Source organism: Stenella coeruleoalba, assembly GCF_951394435.1.
Source record: "Stenella coeruleoalba genome assembly, chromosome: 2".
NCBI classification, from domain to species: domain Eukaryota; kingdom Metazoa; phylum Chordata; class Mammalia; order Artiodactyla; family Delphinidae; genus Stenella; species Stenella coeruleoalba.
Window position 1 is genome coordinate 12,081,643 of NC_137147.1, and position 22,309 is coordinate 12,103,951.

The window sequence follows — 22,309 nt, forward strand, 5'->3', positions numbered from 1 at the left end:
TGCTAGCCTCCATATAAATTTCACTAGTTTCCATATGAATTTTAGGATAAACTTGTCAATTTTTACAAAGAAGCCAGCTGCAATTCTAATAGGGATTGTGTTGAGTCTGTAGATCAGTTTTGGGAGTATCACCATTTTAGTAATCTTCCAATCCATGAATATGGGTTGTCTTTCCATTTATTTACATTTTCTTGAATTTCTTTCAACAGTTTTTCGTAGTTTTCAGAGTATAAGTTTTGCACTTCCTTTTTTTTTTTTTTTTTTTTTTTTTGTGGTACTTGGGCCTCTCACTGTTGTGTCCTCTCCTGTTACGGAGCACAGGCTCCGGGCGCACAGGCTCAGCAGCCATGGCTCATGGGCCTAGCCGCTCCATGGCATGTGGGATCTTCCCAGACTGGGGCACGAACCCGTGTCCCCTGCATTGGCAGGCGGACTCTCAACCACTGCACCACCAGGGAAGCCCTGCACTTCTTTTGTTAAATTTATGTCTAATATTTTATTCTTTGTGATGCTGTTGTAAGGAGAATTGCTTTCTTATTCTCATTTCCAGAGTGTTCTTTGCAAGTGTATAAAAAATACACTTAATTTTTGTATATTTATCTTATATCCTGAACTTGCTGAACTCATTTATAAATTCTAGTAGTTTTTAGTGGTCACCTTAGTTTTTGAATGATTATTTTGTCAGATATAGAATTGCTGGGTGACTTCATTTGCTTTCAGCATTTTGAATATGTCATTCTGCATTTTGAATATGTCACCTGATACCATTGTTTCTGAATGAGAAGTCAGCTATTAATTTTATTATTGTCCCCTGTATGTAATGTGTTATTTTTCTCTGGGTGCTTTTAAGATGTTCTCTTTGTATTTACCCTGAGAGGTTCTCTGGGCTACTTGGATTGAATTTGGAAAGTCTTCAACCACTATTTCTCCAAAGAAATGTTCTACCCCTTTCTCTGTCTCTCTGCCTGACTGGGACTCCAATTAGGCACATTTTGGAACACGTTTTATTGACCCACAGATCTCTACGGCTCCATTTATTTTTCTTTAATCATTTTCCACCTTTTTCAAATTGAATAATTTCAATTGTTATATATCTAAGTTCACTTATTCTTTCTTTCTTTTTTTAAATAAATTCATTTATTTTATTTTTTTATATTTGCGTTGGGTCTTTGTTGCTGTGCACGGGCTTTCTCTGGTTGCGGCAAGCAGGGGCTACTCTTCGTCACGGTGCATGGGCTTCTCACTGTGGTGGCTTCTCTTGTTGCGGAGCATGGGCTCTAGGCACGCAGGCTTCAGTAATTGTGGCATCCAGGCTCAGTAGTTGTGGCGCACAGACTTAGTTGCTCCATGGCATGTGGGATCTTCCTGGACCAGGGCTTGAACCTGTGTCCCCTGCATTGGCAGGCGGATTCTTAACCACTGTGCCACTAGGGAAGCCCTAAGTTCACTTATTCTTTCTTTTGCCATCTCCAATCTATTGAACTCATCTAGTAAATATTTTATTTCAGTTATACTTTTCAGCCTCACTATTTCCATTTCGTTTTATTGTTGTATTTTTCATTTCGGTGCTGGATTTCCTATCCATTCCCTCATTAACACATTTTCCTTAAATCCGTTTGCATATTCGTAATAGCTGCTTTGAAGTCTTCATCTGTATCTGAACTCATTCTGAGTCAATTTATGGTTTATCTTCTTTTCCCTGAATATCAGTTACATGTTCTTGTTTCTTTCCATGTCTTGTCATTTTTGGAAGAAAAGTGGACATTGAAGATAATAAGCTGTAACAACCCTGGATTCTGCTATTTTCTTATAAGAATTTGCTGATGTTTTTGTTGGTGGTGGTCTAAAAGGCTATTAATTGCCCTGGCACAAATTGCAAAATGTCTTACCTATGGTTTCAGCAGCTGCTATCTCTGCTCAGTTCTACTAACTTCCACTGCTGAGTTTTTTTTTTCACATGGCCTTCTGAGGATCTCCCCTGCACTTGTGTTGCCCAAGGATATGGAAAGAGTTTATATTTAACTCTTAGATCATTATTTTTAAAGTTCCCTTGTGCCTGGGATTTTCCTCTTACATTCCTAAATTTTCTGTCAGCAGCAGGTTCTGTCCTCTGACACATCAAGCCAGTAATGCTTCAGCTTTGTGCTGTCTGAGCTTGGCTGTATGATATTCCATTTTGTGGCTATATTCTTACACATACCTGATGAATACTTTAGTTATTTCCAGTCTTGTACTATCACAAACAATGATGAAAAATATCCTTGAACACATTTCATTTCACACATATGTGAGTATAATGCAGGATAAATTCCCAAGAGTGAAATTGCTGGGTAAAGGACATATACATTGGATGTTTTTGTTTAATTTTCGTTTTTAAAATATAGGGTAGAATATGCCAAAATAAGTGTTGCTATTAACATTGTAAAACACTGTTTTCTGTTGTCTTCTTTGTTCAAGTTCAGTGATCGAGTTTATTGGTTGATTGATATTCCCAGAGAAAACATTACAAAAAATACAGGTAAGAATGATCTGAATTCACTATTTTACACATGGGTCTGGATTGACAAATTTACCAAATAAAAAACATTTATTATGTTAAAAAATTATGTTATTTCATGTTAATGTCTCCTGTGGTATTTGCGACATACATACTTACTAAAAACTAGTGATTCATCTGAAATTCAAATTTAACTGGACTTCCTGTATTTTACCTGGCAGTTTTATTATAGATAGATGGCTCTGACATACATAGCATTTATATTATTCTTTAGTTAAAGTAAACTCATTTTCTAGAACTTGAAATTCATAGTATTGAGAAAGTCAGGTACCAATTAATTTTAATGAAATGGAATCATTAATTTTAAAATGTAATATGTAGTGTATTAGTTTACTATTGGGTCTACTATTAAATGCTATGTGGCAGCCTAGTTTATATACTACTGTAAATACCAAGAAGGAAAGAGCAGGAAAGTCAAATTCCAGAAGGTGTGAGTATTGAGCTAGTGAACTGAGCTAGTAGATCTTCAGGCATGAGATACAGACCCATAGTTTAAAAATGATAAAGGGTATATTATTCTAATATGGTAGGTGCAAGAAATAGAAACCATCCTGACCTCGCTAAAGGAAAAAGACTAAATTTCTTTTTGTTGTGGAACCCAAAGACAAAAGTGAAGCCAGATTATAAGAAGGAATTAGAAGTAAGAAATGGAGAACCATCAAGAACCCAGGGAATAATTTTACCCTGTTTCTCTTATCTGTATTTTCTGTACATCTATAATTATTTTTCCTTTTATGCAGACTAGTTTCCTAAAGCTGCCTCACTGCTGTCAAAGTTTTATATATATTTCCTAGGGGCCAGCCCAATTCCAAATCCCTAGGACAGTATCTTCAATTGGCCTAGAATTGATCCTGCACCCACTTGTGTGCCAGTCAAATGTAGCAGGTGATGATGAATTGGGACAGTGAGATGGTGGGATCATACAGGCAAACCCCTGTAAGTATGGGAAAGTTAAAGGACGAACCAAATTGTGTGTCCTACAGAGTAAACGGCAGGGGGAAAGTGAGAATAAGGCAGAAAGGATAGAAAAGACTCTATATAAGGAAGCATCAAAGATAAAAACTGCAAAAGAAGCCCCAGTATTTATAACAGCTAACATGGATTATATCACTATTTTTATCCTTTATTTATCTCATTTTTTTCAAATTAATCTATCGGAACTTTTTGTGATTTTTTTTCAAGGAATTCATCCTGAAGATTGTACTCCTTTAAAAAAAAAAAGGGAGTACAGTCTAAAGATGGATTGTTCTAGCTGCTTGCCTAATATTGACATTAGTTTGACAATCGAAGAAGTGAAGATCACTTGTTATTTTCACTTCTTCTATTTATAAAATTTAATTTCAGAAATGCATTGATTCTAAGATCACCCAGGCAAGAACAAAGGTGATCTGAAAACTTAAGTATTTTATGGAAAGAGACCAAATTATCTCTGCCTATCTTGACACAACTTCTGGATTGAGTAAAAAGAAATATATTTGAGCTTATAATGTAATAGAAGAGAATGGTCTAATGTTAGTAATATGCTAGAAATCATGAAAGAAAATCTTAAGGGGGAAGGAGACCATATTTGCTCATTCACTTTTTACTCCTTAATCGTATCTTATTTGCTGCCATGCCATGAATTTGAGTATTATGTATCTGTAAAATCTTGGGAAGGGTAGTTTACGTAACATCAACAGCAAAGGTAGCAAAATAATCATCGTAATAGTAGTAGAACTTGCCGGTAGCATTTACTGAATTCTTATATTTTTAGCATGACTCTAAACACTTTACCTAACTAAATTCATTTATTACTCCATGTGTGTTAGTTACTATTGTTAGCTCCATTTTCGAATGTTTTAACTGAGGCCTATGGAGCCATATGGAGATTTGGTGATAGCTAGAAAGTGGTGAAGGCAGTTTGAAGTTTGAACTACCTAGAACTGTTGAAGGTAAAAAGAGTCCCTCCTTAATTTATACTTCACAATTTGTTCTTTTTTCATTTTAAAATAAGGTATAATTTACATTCAGTAAAATATACCCTTTTTAGTGCCTAGCTCTGTAAGTTTTCACAGATGTATACAATTGTGTACTCATGAATCAAGATTTAGAACAATTCCATCATCCAATAAAATTAACCCCACCAGTAGTGAACTCTCTGTCTCGTGAACCCCAGGAACCACAGATCTGTTTTCTGTTCCTATTATTTTGTTTATTCCAGAGTCATATAAATGGAATCATCAAATATGTAGTCTTTTGAGTCTGGCTACTTTCACTTAGCATAATTCATTTGAGATTCACTATGTTGTAGTTTTTTCTGTTTTCTTACTGGGTAGTATTCCACTGTATGGATGTACTATAGTTTATTTTGTTGCAGGGCATTTGGATTTTTTCAGTTTTTGGCAATTATGAATAAAGCTGCTATAGGCATTCTCATACAGATTTTTGTGATGAACACAAATTTTTGTTGCATTTGGCTAATACCAGATAGTAGGTTTACTGTGTCATATGGTAAGTGTAAGTTTAACTGTATAAGAAATTATCAAACTATTTTCCAAAGTAGCAGTATCATTTTGCTTTCTCACCACCAGGTTATCTGGATCCATGCCAGCACTTAGTATATATAAGTGTGTGTGTATGTTTGTATACATGTATACATATACATTTATACATATATGTATATTTATACAATATGTATATATGTATACTTATATATAAATATATTTTAATATGTATAAATATGTATGTTTTAATTTAGCCATTCTAATAGGTGTAGAGTGATATTTAATTATGGTTTTAATTTGCATTTCCCTAATAACTAATGACAACGAACAACCTTTTTTGTGCTTATTTGCCATTTGGTGAATTATCTATTCAAATCTTTTGCAAGTTCATTGTATGTTCTGGATACAACTCCTTTATCAGATATATGATTTATAAATATTTTCTCCTAGTCTATGGCTTGTATTTTTAATCTCTTAAGAATGTCCTTTGTAGATTAGAGTTTTTAATTTTGATGAAGTCTAATTTATCAGTTTTTTATTTTATCGATTGTACTTTTGGCATCATACCTAAGAAATCTTTGCCTAACCAACAAAAAAGTTCTCCTATATTTACTTCTAGAAGTTTATGGTTCTAGGTTTTGTATTTAGGCCTATGACGGAATTTAAGTTAGTTTTTGTACATTATATGGACTGAGGGTAATTTGGGGGAAATATGGATATCCAATTATTCCACCGTCTTTGTTGTAAAAGCTATTTGGTGTCCACTGAGTTGCTATTTCTGGGCTCTCTATCCTTTACCAATGCCACACTTGATTACTTTAGCTTTATAAATAATAAGCTTATAATGAGTAATACTAACCCTTCAACTTTGATCTTTTTCTTTTGTTCTTTTAGTTCTTTTGTCTCTCCACGTAAATTTTACAATCAATTTGCTTAGTTCTACAAAAAATTCTGCTGTGATTTTTTTAATCTCAATCAGAATTGCATTGAATCTATAGATTAGTTTAGGGGGAACTGACGTCTTAACAATATTGAGTCTTCCAATCCATGGACACAGTATATCTCTCCATTTATTTACATCTCCTCTGATTTATTTCATCAGGGTTTTGTCGTTTTCAGCATAGAGATCTTGCATATACTTTAAGAAATTTATATCTAAGTATTTCATGGGTTTGATGTTACTTTAAATGGTTTTTTTGGTTTTTTTTTCGGTACGTGGGCCTCTCATTGTTGTGGCCTCTCCCGTTGCGGAGCACAGGCTCCGGATGCACAGGCTCAGCGGCCATGGCTCACAGGCCTAGCCGCTCCGCAGCATGTGGGATCTTCCCAGACCAGGGCACGAAGCCGTGTCCCCTGCGTCGGCAGGCGGACTCTCAACCACTGTGCCACCAGGGAAGCCCTAAATGGTTATTTTTAATATTTTCATTTCCAATTGTTCATTAATAATATGTAAATATGTAATTGATTTTTGTAGATTGACCTTATATCTTGCAACTTTGTTAAATTCACTTATTAGTTCTAGTAGTCTTTTGTATATTCTTTGGGATTTTCTACATGGATAAACATCCATCTAGAAATAGAGATAATTTTATATATTTCTTCCATTCTAATATGATTCATTTTATTTATTTATATATGTATTTACTTACGTACTTACTTGTTTATCTTTGCCTTATTATGCTGGTGGGATCTCCAGTACAATGTTGAATAGGAATGGTGAGAGAGGACATCTCTGCCTTGTTTCCAACTTTAGGGAGAGAATATTCAGCCTTTCCTCATTAAGTATGATGTTATCTGTAAGTATTTTGCAGATGCCTCTTATCAGGTTAAGGAAGTTCCCTTCTATTCCTAGTTTGCTGAGTTCAAGAATTGGTGTTGAATTCTGTTAAATGCTCTTTCTGCATCTATTGAGATGATTATGAGGATTTTCTTCTTTCATCCCATGATATGCAGAATTCCATCGATTCGTTTTTGAATTCTCAACCAGCCTTGCAATCCTAGGATAAACAACTCTTAGTTACGATGCATTATCCTTTTTGTGTATTGCTGGACTCATTTGGCTAGTGGGTTCTTGGGGTTATCAGTCTGGAGTTTTATTTTCTTGTAATACCTTTATCTCGTTTCGGTATCAGGTAATGCTGTCTTTATCAAATGAATTGCTTAGCTGCTGCTGCTGATGAACGCTGGGGGTGGTGCTCAGCTTTAAGCTGAAAACCAAGGGCACACAGGGCTTTGGGCAGGAGTTGAGGGAGCCCAGCACAGGTGATACCAGACTTGAGTTCATACTGAGCTTAAGAAACTTTAGAATCTTCATTGCCCTGGGGAATCTTCCATGAGTCCCACAGGATCCTGCTGTTGGCTCTTGAGCCCCAGATATGGAACCCGGAAGACACGCGCTTCAGACACCAAGTCTCCATTCCTCTGTTCCCTACGAGTTCAAGAATGTTTTTGACGGGAAAGCCAAGCCAGTGACCTTTTCAGAAAACCCAGACTCGTGGTGGGTGGGAAAACGTTGATGCACATGGTTTTCCAGCCACATCACTGTTTTCATTTCAAAGGTATTTCCACTTTGATTTCTGAACTGAAATGCTGTCTATAAGGAGTATCAGGAGGGCTCGTGTAAGGGGCTGATAACACTGCATTCTCCATAGACAAAAGGACTTATCTAGATCGTTTTAATCGTATTGGAATCCGTCTTCCAACAAGCTTTTACTAGAAAGTTGTTTCTATTTCTTGATTTTCTTTTAAATAATCATCTTTTGGTCTGAATTACACAGATTTTTAAAAATCGTTTTTATCCAGGAATCTGAGCAGAAAATTTAGTTTCTGAGTTTCATGGTAGCCTCTTTATTGGACAGTGTTTATGAGTAAGGAACAAGTTCATTGTTTCTGGGTCTGACAGCAGTGCTGGGACCAGCAAGGATCCCTTTGTCTACATTCCTTCCTGGTGGGATCTGGCTCTGCTTGCCACGTGGGGTCGTCTCCAGGACTATAAGAGTGAAGTATTGCTGATTCCCACGGAAAACAGTTGGCAGATGCAGACAGGGGTGTTTTGAGAAATTTTGCCTTGCCTTGAAGCCCTCTGTTAAATAAAGGAAATCTGGGGGCTATTAGCTATACAATTGCTAGAATGAAAGTGACTTATGTGGTGATATTGGGACTGAGTTCTAAAAGCTTGGGTTTCTGGATCTGCTTTTTAAGTGGGTGAATTCAAGGTGGGAAAACAATGAGCCTTATTCTAGGAAATACGGAGTTTTGCACAGAAGCTTCTTTCAAAGGGAGTCCTGGTTTAATTGCCAAAATGAAACGAAGGTGGGCGCTGTCCATAATCTCAAAGGTGTTTGATTTGCTTGTGGTTTTTGAAATCCTGACTGGTAGGTAAACCTGGTCAGAGGACAAAGTAAGTATGTAGGCTTTTAGATCTAAATTGCATTGAAATAAAGCTCATTTCTAAAAAGGGAAATACATAAATAAATATGAGTTGAGAAGAGTTCCCTCCTATATTATGGAAGAATTTTTGCAGAATTGGTATTTTTTTCACTAAATGTTTGGTGGGATTCACCAGTGGAGTTTTCTGGACATGGAGTTTTCTCTGTGGGAAGGATTTTAACTACAAATTCAATTTCCTTAATAGATATGGGAATATTCAAGTTTTCTGTTTTTTCTGAAGTGATTTTCCGCAGTTTGTATCTTTCAAGGAACTTGTCCATTTCATCTAAATTGTTGAATTTGTAACTTACATGTTTTTGTGATATTCTTTTATTAACCTTAAAGGGTCTATAGTGATGTGCCCTATTTCATCTTATTGATGTTTGCATCTTTATTTCCTTCTTGATTCATCTGGCGGAAGCTCATCAACATTATTGATCCTTTCAAAGAATCATCTTTAGATTTCACTGATTGTGATTATTGTTTTTCTGGTCTTCATTTTGTTGATTTCACTGTTTCATCCTTCTACTTCCTTTGGGATTCATTTGCTCCTTTTTTTCTAGTTTCTTAAGTTGGGGACCTTTAGATCAGCGGGTGGCAAACTACAGTTTGCAGACCAAATTTGGTCTGCTGCCTGTTTTTGTAAATAAGTTTTATTGGAGCACAGCTGTGCTCATTTATTTATGTTTTCTATAGCTGCTTCTTGGCTACCATGGCAGAGTTGAAGTGTTGAGACAGAGACCACATGGCCCACAAAACCCCAAATATTTACTATTTGACACTTTATAAAGCCAGTACTATCTTTTAATCCCTGCTTCAGATAATTGATTTGAGATCTTTCTTTTTTAATATATTTTACTACTATATATTTCTCTTCAGCACTGCTTTATCTGCATCTCATAAATTTTATGTGTTTTCATTTTCTTTCAAAGTATTTTCTAATTCCCCATGCCACTTTCTCTTTGACCTGTGGTTATTTAGAAATGTGTTGTAAAATGTCCATATATCTGGGGATTTTCCAGATATCTTTCTGTTACTAATTTTTCTAGATTAATTCTATTATGCTCTGAGAACATATTTTGTATAATCATTTGTTAAGATGGTTTTTATGGCCTATTTGGTGAATCTTCCCTGTGCACTTGAAAAAAATACTTACTTTGCTGTTTGTCACTGGAGTGCTCTATAAGTGTGGATTGGGTCAGTTGGTTGATAGTGTTATTCAGCTTTTCTATATCCTCACTCATTAGTTATTTAGAGAGGAGTGTTGAAATATCCAACTATAATTGTTGATTTGTTTATTTCTCCTTTTAGTTTTATTAGGTGTTTGTTTGTTTTGGCCATGCTGCACGGCTTGTGGGATCTCATTTCCCCAACCAGGTATCACACCTGGGCCACTGCAGTGAAAGCCCGGAATCCTAACCACTAGACTGCCAGGGAAATCCCCAGTTTTATCAGCTTTTGATTCATGTACTTGGAAGCTCTGTTAGGCATGTGCACATTTAGGGCTGTCATACCTTTTCAGTGAATTGATCCCTTTATCATATGTATTTTTCCTCTTTATTCTTGATATTACCTTGATCTGAAGTCTCCTTTGTCAGATACTGATATAGCCATTACACCTTTCTTTTGATTAGTATTTGCATAAGATATATTTTTCATTCTTTTACCTTTTTTCCCCAAGACAACTTTTAGAACACATTAAGCAACAGAATAGAAGTACACAAGTGAATTTTAAAGTACAATCAGTGCATCAATGACTGCGATCTAACACAAAAGTACAGATGCCTCACAATGGTGGAGGAAGGCATAAATCTAAACCAGAGATTGGAGGAGAGATGCATATAAGGGAGGAAGGACCTTGGCATACTGACTTATCAAGGTAGATTCAACTGACGTCTTTAACTTCCAGATACCTTGGTCCCTAATTGGTAGTCTGAGATAAGCATGATACTTGGTCACAAAGAGCAACAGTAGGTACCTGCTGTGTCTGGAAAGGGGAAGAAGTTCAGAATCCTGAAGAGACTGTGGACACTCAACTCTATAATAATGAGGTGGAGGGTATGAGGCTACAAGAACCATAGGGAGACTGCGCTCTTCTATGTCAGGCACTAACCACACTGCAGCAAGGTACAATGAAAAGTTACTCAAGTTACTAGTTTAATGGAAGAACAGGAGTAGCTGTAGGAAGGACTACATGGAAAACATCCAGCTGATATAGAGAAAATAAACATTCGATCAGTGGAATAACTATGGTGCTATTTTTCAGAATAGGTACCATCACCTTAGTCACTGATCTAATGGATGTGTCTTCTTAACCCAAAGTAACAAAGGTTTTAACAGCCAGATAGCCCTCTTTTCTGTAACTCTTGGTGCAGTTCTATTGTTGTTCTCACTGAGTTGTTAAATAGCATATGAAACAGATATGAGGTCACATAAACTACCTGAATAGGTTTGCCTGGAGCTTTGGCATTGACCTCTTCAACTTCCAGCTCTGGGTCTACCAGTTGACACTGTTCACACAGTCTCTTGGCTGCTTCATATACATCTTTCACTGTATGAGCCACATTACAGGTGGGATTAATATTTCCTGTGTGTTTAGGATGAGCAGGGTTAGTATCACCACCAAACAGAAGTGTGTGCCAGTTAATATGCATGTGGAAAGAGATACAGTTGGTATAAAACCAATCCAGAAAATATTGGCTCTTACTTGCTGTTGAAACCCATACTTTCCCTTACATTCGATCACTCCATGTACCATTATAGGAACCACATTGTTGTTTCTATTTGTGATTTTTATCAAGACTTGTATAAAGTTATACAAGACCTGTGGATTCTCAGTGCTCTTATTTTCATATTTCAGAAGTTCAAGAAAGCTATGCCTATACCAACTTTGAACCAGGCACACTGAAGTCCAGTTGTTACCCATCAGAAGATTGACTTCTCTCATTGTGTTGGCCAGTTGTGCAGGAAGCTCCTTTTGTAGAAACATATAGGATATTTCTCATACCATTATCTTTCCCCCAATCCAGGAATTGCTTGATAAAGAGCAGTGACAGCAAGAAGCATAAATAGCACTTGATCTACTTATTTACCTGTTTAAGCAGCCACTAGAAGAGCCATATCCTCACCAGGGTGGTGCACAGATCCACCTAGAGGCCTGGATGGACATGAGGGCTTGTGTAGCTGAGCTGTTCGGGTCAGGCATGTTCTTCGTGAGCACGCCCTGGTTTCAGCCTCGACTTATGGGTACAACTGCTGCAGCACCCAGGCTGAGTTCATCACCTTGGCTTCCCCAGGCCCACCCATTCTTTAACTTTTAACTCAGTTATGCTTTTGTATTTAAAGTGGGTTTCTTAGAGTTAGCATATCTTTCAGTCTTGATTTTCACATCTAATCTGGAAATCTGTCTTTTAATTAGTATTTTTAGGCCATTTACATTTAATGCAAATTTTAGTATGGTTGTACTGACATCTACCATTAGGGTTTTTTCTATTCTATCTCTTCTGTTTTACTTTTCTTTTTCTTTCTTCATCCATATTAATTATTTTTTATGATTCTGTTTTGTCTCAACTATTAGTTTATTATTCTTTAAAGAAATTTTTTGGTGTTTGCCCTAGGGTTTATACTATTTATTTTATTTTATTTATTTATTTTTGGCCATGCCATGCAGTTTGTGGGATCTTAGTTCCCTGACCAGGGATTGAACCTGTGCCCTGGGCAGTGAAAGAGCAGAGTCCTAACCACTGGACCACCAGGGAATTCCTGATATACTAAATATTTTAATTAATCATGGTCTACTTTCAAAAAATATTATACCACTTCACCTGAAGTGTCACAATTTGCTTCTTACCAAGCTACAAGAGTTCTCAGAGAAAAATTATAATCTAAAATATTATTGTCTGGGTTCATTGCTGTGTTGGTAAGATCACTTCATAATTCTTTTTTCCTTATTTTATCATCAAAATGTTTGCTGGGAAAACATATATAAATGCAATCAAAATGATTGGGAAATAAAAGGTAATTGTGGTTGGTAATGTTCATATAGTCTTAAATTTCACCAACGTGACATACAAAAAAATAGCTGATTGTTTGCCTTTTGTTTTCAAACAGATATTGCAGCTGTAGAAGAATGGTTAGTAAGGATCACTTTGCAACATGGATTAAATATTTATACTACTGAAGGAACACTATTGGATTGTGTTCGAGGTAAATGCCAGTAGATAAAAGTGAAGTGAAAATTTGTAATATTCTTTCAACAAACCTTGTAAGCTATGACACGCCAGACTCTGTGCTAAGTGCTGGAGATAGATAAATAAGAGATGATCATGACTCTTGAAGGGCTTACAATCTGATGAGGCAAAGAATTAAATACACATGGGTAATTGTTAATAGAGCTCAGTAAAGAGTGCTATAGAGGGCTTCCCTGGTGGCGCAGTGGTTGAGAGTCTGCCTGCCAATGCAGGGGACGCGGGTTCGTGCCCTGGTCCGGGAGGCTCCCTCATGCCGCGGAGCAGCTAGGCCCATGAGCCATGGCCACTGAGCCTGCGCGTCCAGAGCCTGTGCTCCGCAATGGGAGAAGCCACAACAGTGAGAGGCCCGCATACCGCAAAAAAAAAAAAAGAGTGTTATAGAAATATGGAAATATATGTTTTCTATAGCCATATTGGGGGGTCATCATAAACAATGGCTTTATAGAGTTAGTTTTTGCATCTTCTATAAAGATGTTATAGAAGATATTGTTTATTGCATCACAGTCTACTTTATGAGGACCATCAAGCAAAAAGTTTTGCTCAGTCTTAGTAAGAACATTTGTATTTCTTCATAAAAAAATTGGTTGTTTTAAGGTTATGAGCACTGAGGCATATAACTGACTAGGCTTTTCTTTTTCAATTGTCTGATCTATAGCCCAATTTTGGGGTCAGCCATAGTATATAGAAAAAAACCTCCATCCTGGAGTTTGTATTTAGTCTCATTTTCCTCACCTTCCCTTTTTACTTTTATTCTTTTGCACCCACTTTGATATGGTGCTGTGTAGAAGCCAGAGTAAAAATAAATATTTCATCTTATGGAAAGAAACACCTGGGTAGCTTTAAGAAAATAATGATGATTCAGGGCCAAAATGGTGAAGTAGGAAGACCCTGAACTCACCTCCTTCCATAGGCACACCAAAATTACAACTATTTACAGAGCAACTATCTATGAGAATGACCAGAAGACTAGCAAAAAAGATTTCCCACAGTTAAGCAAATAAAGAAGGAACCAAAATATAATGAGTGGGAGGGGTAGAGACACTGTATAGTCAAGACCAACATCCCCAGGTAGGCAACCCACAAATGAGAGGATAATCACACTTTCAGAGGTCCTCCCTAAGGAGCAAGGGGTCCAAACCTCACATTAGGCTCCCTAGACCAGGAGTCCTGCACTGGGAAGACAAGCCCCTGGAACATCTGGCTTTGATAGCTAGTGGGGCTTGTGTGTGGGAGAGCCAGAGAGCTGTGAGAAACAGAGACTCTGCTCTGAAAGGGCACACACGAAATCTAACATGCTCTGAGTCTCAGTGCAGAGGCAGTAATTTGAAAAGAGTCTGAGTCAGACTCACTTAAGAGATCATCAACTTAAAATAATCATGTATATTATCATGTAAATAATAATGTATGTAGGTTGTTATATATGAACCTCATGGTACCCACAAACCAAAAACCTATGATGGATAAACAAAAAAGAGAAATGAATCCAAACATAATACTAAAGATAGTCATCAGGCACAAGGGAAGAGAGCAAAAGAAGAAGAGAGGAACAGAAAAAAGAAAAAACCCACAAAACCAGAAAACAATGAACAAAATGGTAATAAGTATATACGTTTCAATAATTTTGCTTTAAATGCAAATGGACTAAATGCTCCAATAAAAACATAGTGGCTGAATGGATTAAAAAACAAAAACACGAGAATTCACATTGTTAAAATGACCATACTGCCCAAAGCAATCTACAGATTCAATGCAATCACTGTCAGAATACTAATGGTGTGGGGGAACTTCAAGACAGAGGAGGAGTAAGATATGGAGATCACCTTCCTCCCCACAAATACATCAAAAATACATCTACATGTGGAACAACTCCTACAGAACACCTACTGAACACTGGCAGAAGACCTCAGACTTCCCGAAAGGCAATAAACTCCCCACGTACCTGAGTAGGGCAGAAGAAAAAAGGAAAAACAGAGACAAAAGAGTAAGAATGAGACTTGCACCTCTGGGAGGGAGCTGTGAAGGAGGAAAAGTTTCCACACACTAGGAAGCCCCTTCACTGGTGGAGATGGGGGATGGGCGGTGGGGAAGCTTCGGAGCCACGGAGGAGAGCATAGCAACAGGGGTGCAGAGGGCAAAGCAGAGAGATTCCCACACAGAGGATCGGTACCGACCAGCACTCACCAGCCCGAGAGGCTTGTCTGCTCACCCGCTCGGGCAGGTGGGGGCTGAGAGCTGAGGCTCGGGCTTTGGAGGTCAGATCCCAGGGATAGGACTGGGGTTGGCTGAGTGAACACAGCCTGAAGGGGGCTAGTGTGACACAGCTAGCCAGGAGGGAGTCTGGGAAAAACTCTGGACCTGCCCAAGAGGCAAGAGACCATTGTTTCAGGGAGCATGAGGAGAGGGGATTCAGAGCACCACCTAAACGAGCTCCAGAGACGGCACGAGCTGAGGCTATCAGTGCAGACACCAGAGATGGGCATGAGACGCTAAGGCTGCTGCTGCAGCCACAAAGAAGCCTGTGTACAAGCACAGGTCACTCTCCACACCTCCCCTCCCGGGAGCCTGTGCAGCCCGCCACTGCCAGGGTCCCGTGATCCAGGGACAACTTCCCTGGGAGAACGCACGGCACACCTCAGGTTGTTACAATGTCATGCCAGCCTCTTCCGCCACAGGCTCGCCCCACATTCCATACCTCTCCCTACCCCAAGCCTGAGTGAGCCGAGCCCCCTAATCAGCTGCTATTTTAACCCTGTCCTGTCTGGGTGGGGAACAGATGCCCTCAGATGACCTACACACAGAGGCGGGGTGAAATCCAAAGCTGAACCCCAGGAGCTGTGCGAACAAAGAAGACAAAGGGAAATTACTCCCAGCAGCCACAGGAGCAGCAGATTAAATCTCCACAACTTCATATACCCTGCATCTGTGGAATACCTGAATAGACAACGAATCATCCCAAAATTGAGGCAGTAGACTTTGGCAGAAACTGTAGACTTGGGGTTTGCTTTCCTCATCTAATTTGTTTCTGGCTTTATGTTTATCTTAGTTTAGTATTTAGAGCTTATTAGCATTGGTAGATTTGTACATTTACTTGGTTGCTCACTTCCTTTTATATATATATATATTTTTCCTTTTTCTCTTTTTCTGAGTGTGTATGTGTATGTTTCTTTGTGTGACTTTTGTCTGTATAGCTTTGCTTTTACCATTTGTACGAGGGTTCTCTCTGTTTTTTGTGTTGTTGTTTGTTTGTTTTTGTATAGTTTTTAGCACTTGTTATCACTGGTGGATTAGTTTTTTGGTTTGGTTGCTCTCTCTTTTTGTTTTATTACTTTTTAATTTTTTTATTTTTAACAATATTTTTTATCTTAATAACTTCATTTTATTTTTCTTTCTTTCTTTCTGTCTCCTTTTTTTCTCCCTTTTCTTCTGAGCCATGTGTCTGACAGGGCCTTGGTCCTCCGGCTGGGTGTCAGGCCTGAGCCTCTGAGGTAGGAGAGCCGAGTTCAGGACATTGGTCCACCAGAGACCTCACAGCCCCACGTAATATCAAACAGCAAAAGCTCTCCCAGAGATTTCCATCTCAGCACTAAGACCCAGCTCTATTCAATAACCATCCAGCTACAGTGCTGGACACCCTATGCCAAACAACTAGCAACACAGGAACACAACCTCACCCATTAGCATAGAGGCTGCCTAAAATCATAATAAGTTCACAGGCACCCCAAAACACATCACTGGACTTGGTCCTGCCCAACAGAAAGAAAAGATCCAACCTCATCCTCCAGAACACAGGCACCAGTCCCCTCCACAAGAAAACCTACACAACCCACTGAACCAAACTTACCCACTGGGGGCAGACACCAAAAACAACAGGAACTACAAACCTGCAGCCTGCGAAAAGGAGACCCCAAACACAGTAAGTTAAGCAAAATGAGAAGACAGAGAAAGACACTGCAGATGAAGGAGCAAGGTAAAAAGCCCACCAGACCAAACAAATGAAGAGGAGATAGGCAGTCTACCTGAAAAAGAATTCAGAGTAATGGTAGTAAAGATGATCCAAAATGCTAGAAATAGAATGGAGAAAATACAAGAAATGTTTAACAAGGACCTAGAAGAACTAAAGAGCAAACAAACAATGATGAGCAACAGAATAAATGAAATTAAAAATTCTCTAGAAGGAATCAATAGCAGAATAACTGAGAAAGAAGAGTGGATAAGTGACCTGGAAGATAAAATAGTGGAAATAACTACCACAGAGCAGTATAAAGAAAAAAGAATGAAACGAATTGAGGACAGTCTCAGAGACCTCTGGGACAACAATAAATGCACCAACATTTGAATTATAGGGGTCCCAGAAGAAGAGGAAAAAAAAGGGACTGAGGAAATATTTGAAGAGATTATAGTTGAAAACTTCCCTAATATGGGAAGGGAAATACTGAATCAAGTCCAGGAAGCACAGAGAGTCCCATTCAGGATAAATCCAAGGAGAAACACTCCAAGACACATATTAATCAAACTATCAAAAATTAAATACAAAGAAAAAATATTAAAAGCAGCAAGGGAAAAACAACAAATAATATACAAGGGAATCCCCATAACGTTAACAGCTGATCTTTCAGCAGAAATGCTTCAAGACAAAAGGGAGTGGCAGGGCATATTTAAAGTGATGAAAGGGAAAAACCTACAACCAAGATTACCCAGCAAGGTACTCATTCAGATTAGACTGAGAAATTAAAAGCTTTATAGACAAACAAAAGCTAAGAATTCAGCATCACCAAACCAGCTTTACAACACATGCTAAAGGAACTTCTCTAGGCAGGAAACACAACAGAAGGAAAAGACCTACAATAACAAACCCAAAACGATTAAGAAAATGGTAATAAGAACATACATATTGATAACTACCTTAAATGTAAATGGATTAAATGCTCCAACCAAAAGATATAGACTGGCTGAATGCATACAAAAACAAGACCCATATATATGCTGTCTACAAGAGACCCACTTCAGACCTAGGGACACATACAGACTGAAAGTGAAGGGATGGAAAAAGATATTCCACACAAATGGAAATCAAAAGAAAACTGGAGTAGCAATTCTCATATCAGACAAAATAGACTTTAAAATAAAGACTATTACAAGAGACAAAGAAGGACAGTACATAATGATCAAGAGATCAATCCAAGAAGAAGATATAACAATTGTAAATATTTATGCACCTGACATAGGAGCACCTCAATAAATAAGGCAAATGCTAACAGCCATAAAAGGGAAAATTGACAGGAACACAATCATAGTAGGGGACTTTTAACATCCCACTTTCACCAATGGACAGATCATCCAAAATGAAAATAAATAAGGAAACACAAGCTTTAAATGATACATTAAACAAGGTGGACTTAATTGATATTTGTGGGACATTCTATCCAAAAACAATAGAATTCACTTTCTTTTCAAGTACTCATGGAACATTCTCCAGGATAGATCATATCTTGGGTCAAAAATCAAGCCTTGGTAAATTTAAGAAAATTGAAATCATATCAAGTATCTTTTCTGACCACAACACTATGAGAATAGATATCAATTACAGGAAAAAATCTGTAAAAAATACAAACATGTGTAGGCTAAACAGTACACTACTAAATAACCATGAGATCACTGAAGAAATCAAAGAGGAAATAAAAAAATACCTAGAAACAAATGACAATGAAAACATGCCAACTGAAAACCTATGGGAGGGAGCAAAACCAGTTCTAAGAGGGAAGTTTATAGCAATACAATTCTACCTCAAGAAACAGGGAAAATCTTAAATAAGCAACCTAACCTTACATATAAAGCAATTAGAGAGAGAATAATAAAAAAAAAAGTTAGCACGAGGAAAGAAATCATAAAGATCAGATCAGAAATAAATGAAAAAGAAATGAAGGAAATGATAGCAAAGATCAATAAAACTGAAATCAGGTTCTTTGAGAAGTTAAACAAAATTCGTAAACCATTAGCCAGACTCATCAAGAAAAAATGGAAGACTGAAATCAACAGAATTAGAAATGAAAAAGGAAAAGTAACAACTGACACTGCAGAAATACAAAGGATCATGAGAGATTACTACAAGCAACTATTTGCTAATAAAATGGACAACCTGGAAGAAATGGACAAATTCTCAGAAAAGCACAGACCAATCACAAGCACTGAAATTGAAACTGTGATTAAAAATCTTCCAACAAACAAAAACCCAGAACCAGATGGATTCACAGGTGAATTCTATCAAACATTTACAGAAGAGTTAACACCTATTCTTCTCAAACTCTTCAAAAATATAGCAGAGGAAGGAACACTCCCAAACTCATTCTACGAGGCCACCTTCACCCTGATACCAAAACCAGACAAAGATATCACAAAAAAAGAAAACTACAGGGCTTCCCTGGTGGTGCAGTGGTTGAGAGTTCGCCTGCCGCAGCAGGGAACACGGGTTCGTGACCCGGTCTGGGAAGATCCCACATGCCGCGGAGCAGCTGGGCCCGTGAGCCATGGCCGCTGAGCCTGTGTGTCCACAGCCTGTGCTCTGCAACGGGAGAGGCCACAACAGTGAGAGGCCTGTATACTGCAAAAAAAAAAAAAAAAAGAAAACTACGGGCCAATATCACTGATGAACATAAATGCAAAAATCCTCAACAAAATGCTAGCAAACAGAATCCAACAGCACAGTAAAAGGATCATACACCATGATCAAGTGGGGTTTATCCCAGGAATGCAAGGATTCTTCAATATATGGAAATCAATCAATGTGATAAACTGTATTAACAAATTGAAGGATAAAAACCATATGACCATCTCAATAGGTGCAGAAAAAGCTTTTGACAAAATTCAACACCCATTTATGATAAAAGCCCTCCAGAAAGTAAGCATAGAATGAACTTATCTCAACATAATAAAGGCCATATATGACAAACCCACAGCCAACATTGTTCTCAATGGTGAACAACTGAAACCATTTCCACTAAGATCAGGAACAAGACAAGGTTGCCTACTGTCACCACTATTATTCAACATAGCTTTGGAAGTTTTAGCCACAGCAATCAGAGAAGAAAAAGAAAGAAAAGGCATCCAGATCGGAAAAGAAGAAGGAAAACAGTCACTGTTTGCAGATGACATGATACTATACATAGAGAATCCTAAAGATGCTACCAGAAAACTACTAGAGCTAATCAGTGATTTTCATAGAGTTGCAGGATACAAAATTAAGCACAGAAATCTCCTGCATTCCTATACACTAATGATGAAAAATCTGTAAGAGAAATTAAGGAAACACTCACATTTACCACTGCAACAAAAAGAATAAAATATCTAGGAGTAAACCTACCTAAGGAGACAAAAGACCTGTATGCAGAAAACTATAAGACACTGATGAAAGAAATTAAAGATGATACAAACAGATGGAGAGATATACCATTTTCTTGGATTGGAAGAATCAACATTGTGACATTGTGAAAATGACTATACCTAAAGTAATCTACAGATTCAATGCAATCCCTATCAAACTACCAATGGCATTTTTCACAGAACTAGAACAAAAAATTGCACAATTTGTATGGAAACACAAAACACCCTGAATAGCCAAAGCAATCTTGAGAAAGAAAGACGGAGCTGGAGGATTGTGGCTTCCTGATTTCAGACTATACTACAAAGCTACAGTAATCAAGACAATATGGTACTGGCACGAAACAGAAATATAGATCAATGGAACAGGATAGAAAGCCCAGAGATAAACCCATGCACCTAAAGTCACCTTATTTTTGATAAAGGAGGCAAGAATATACAATGGAGAAAAGACAGTCTCTTCAATAAGTGGTGCTGGGAAAATTGTACAGCTACATGTAAAAGAATGAAATTAGAACTCTCCCTAACACCATGCACAAAAATAAACTCAAAATGGATTAAAGACCTAAAGGTAAGGCCAGAGAGTATAAAACCCTTGAAGGAAAACATAGGCAAAACACTCTATGACATAAATCACAGCAAGATCCTTTTTGACCCACCTCCTAGAGAAATGGAAATAAAAACAAAAATAAACAAATGGGACCTAATGAAACTTAAAATCTTTTGCACAGCAAAGGAAACCATAAACAAGATGAAAAGACAACCCTCAGAATGGGGGGAAATATTTGCAAACGAAGCAACGACCAAAGGATTAAACTCCAAAATATACAAACAGCTCATACAGCTCAATATCAAAAAAAAAAAAAAAACACAATCCAATCCAAAAATGGGAAGAAGACCTAAATCGACATTTCTCCGACGAAGATATACAGATTGCCAACAAACACATGAAAGGATGCTCAATATCACTAATCATTAGAGAAATGCAAATGAAAACTACAGTAAGGTATCACCTCACACTGGTCAGAATGGCCATCATCAAAAACTCTACAAACAGTAAATGCTGGAGAGGGTGTGGAGAAAAGGGAACCCTCTTGCACTGTTGGTAGGAATGTAAATTGGTACAGCCACTATGGAGAACAGTATGGAGGTTCCTTAAAGAACTAAAAATAGAACTACCATATGACCCAGCAATCCCACTACTGGGTATATACCCTGAGAAAACCATAATTCAAAAAGAGTCATGTCCCACAATGTTCATTGCAGCTCTATTTACAATAGCCAGGACATGGAAGCAACCTAAGTGTCCATCGACAGATGAATGGATAAAGAAGATGTGGCACATATATACAATGGAATATTACTCAGCCATAAAAAGAAATGAAATTGAGTTATTTATAGTTAGATGGTGGACCTAGAGTCTGTCATACAGAGTTAAGTAAGTCAGAAAGAGAAAATCAAATACCGTATGCTGCCACATATATATGGAATCTAAAAAAAAAAAAAAAATGTTTCTGAAGAACCTAGGGGCAGGACAAGATAAAGACACCAATGTAGAGAATGGACTTGAGGACATGGGGAGGGGGAAGGGTAACCTGGGATAAAGTGAGAAGAGTGGCATGGACATATATACACTACCAAATGTAAAATAGATAGCTAGTGGGAAGCAGCTGCATTCACAGGGAGAACAGCTTGGTGTTTTGTGACTACCTAGAGAGGTGGGATGGGGAGTGTGGGAGGGAGATGCAAGAGGAGATATGGGGATATATGTATATGTATAGCTGATTCACTTTGTTATACAGCAGAAACTAACACACCATTGTAAAGCAATTATACTCCAATAAAGATGTTTAAAAAAAATACTAATGGCATTTTTTCACAGAAGTAGAACAAGGAATCTTAAAATATATATGGAAACACAAAAGACCCTGAATAGCCCAAACAATCTTTTTTTTTAAACATCTTTATTGGAGTAAAATTGCTTTACAATGTTGTGTTAGTTTCTGCTTTATCACAAAGTGAATCAGCTATATGTATACCTATTTCCTCATTAAAACAATCTTTAGAAGAACAATGCTAGAGGTATCATGCTCCTTGATTTTAAATTGTTGTACTGTAAAGTTATAGTAACTAAAACTGTGGTACTGGCTCAAAAATCAGACACATAGATCAATGGAACAGAATCAAGAGTCCAGAAATGAATCTACACTTATGCA

At 37.6% G+C, this 22,309-nt stretch overlaps 1 protein-coding gene across 1 annotated transcript in view; it reads left to right on the plus strand.

Annotated features, from left to right (window-relative positions):
* Window positions 1-22,309, plus strand: part of CATSPERB (cation channel sperm associated auxiliary subunit beta) — a gene marked incomplete at its 3' end in the record, with an annotated part of 166,814 nt that overhangs the window by 53,368 nt on the left and 91,137 nt on the right. Inside the window, exons 5-6 of the mRNA XM_079912794.1 lie at window positions 2,458-2,518; window positions 12,580-12,675. Coding sequence (XP_079768920.1) covers window positions 2,458-2,518; window positions 12,580-12,675 — 157 coding nt within the window. The remainder of the gene's footprint in view (window positions 1-2,457; window positions 2,519-12,579; window positions 12,676-22,309) is intronic.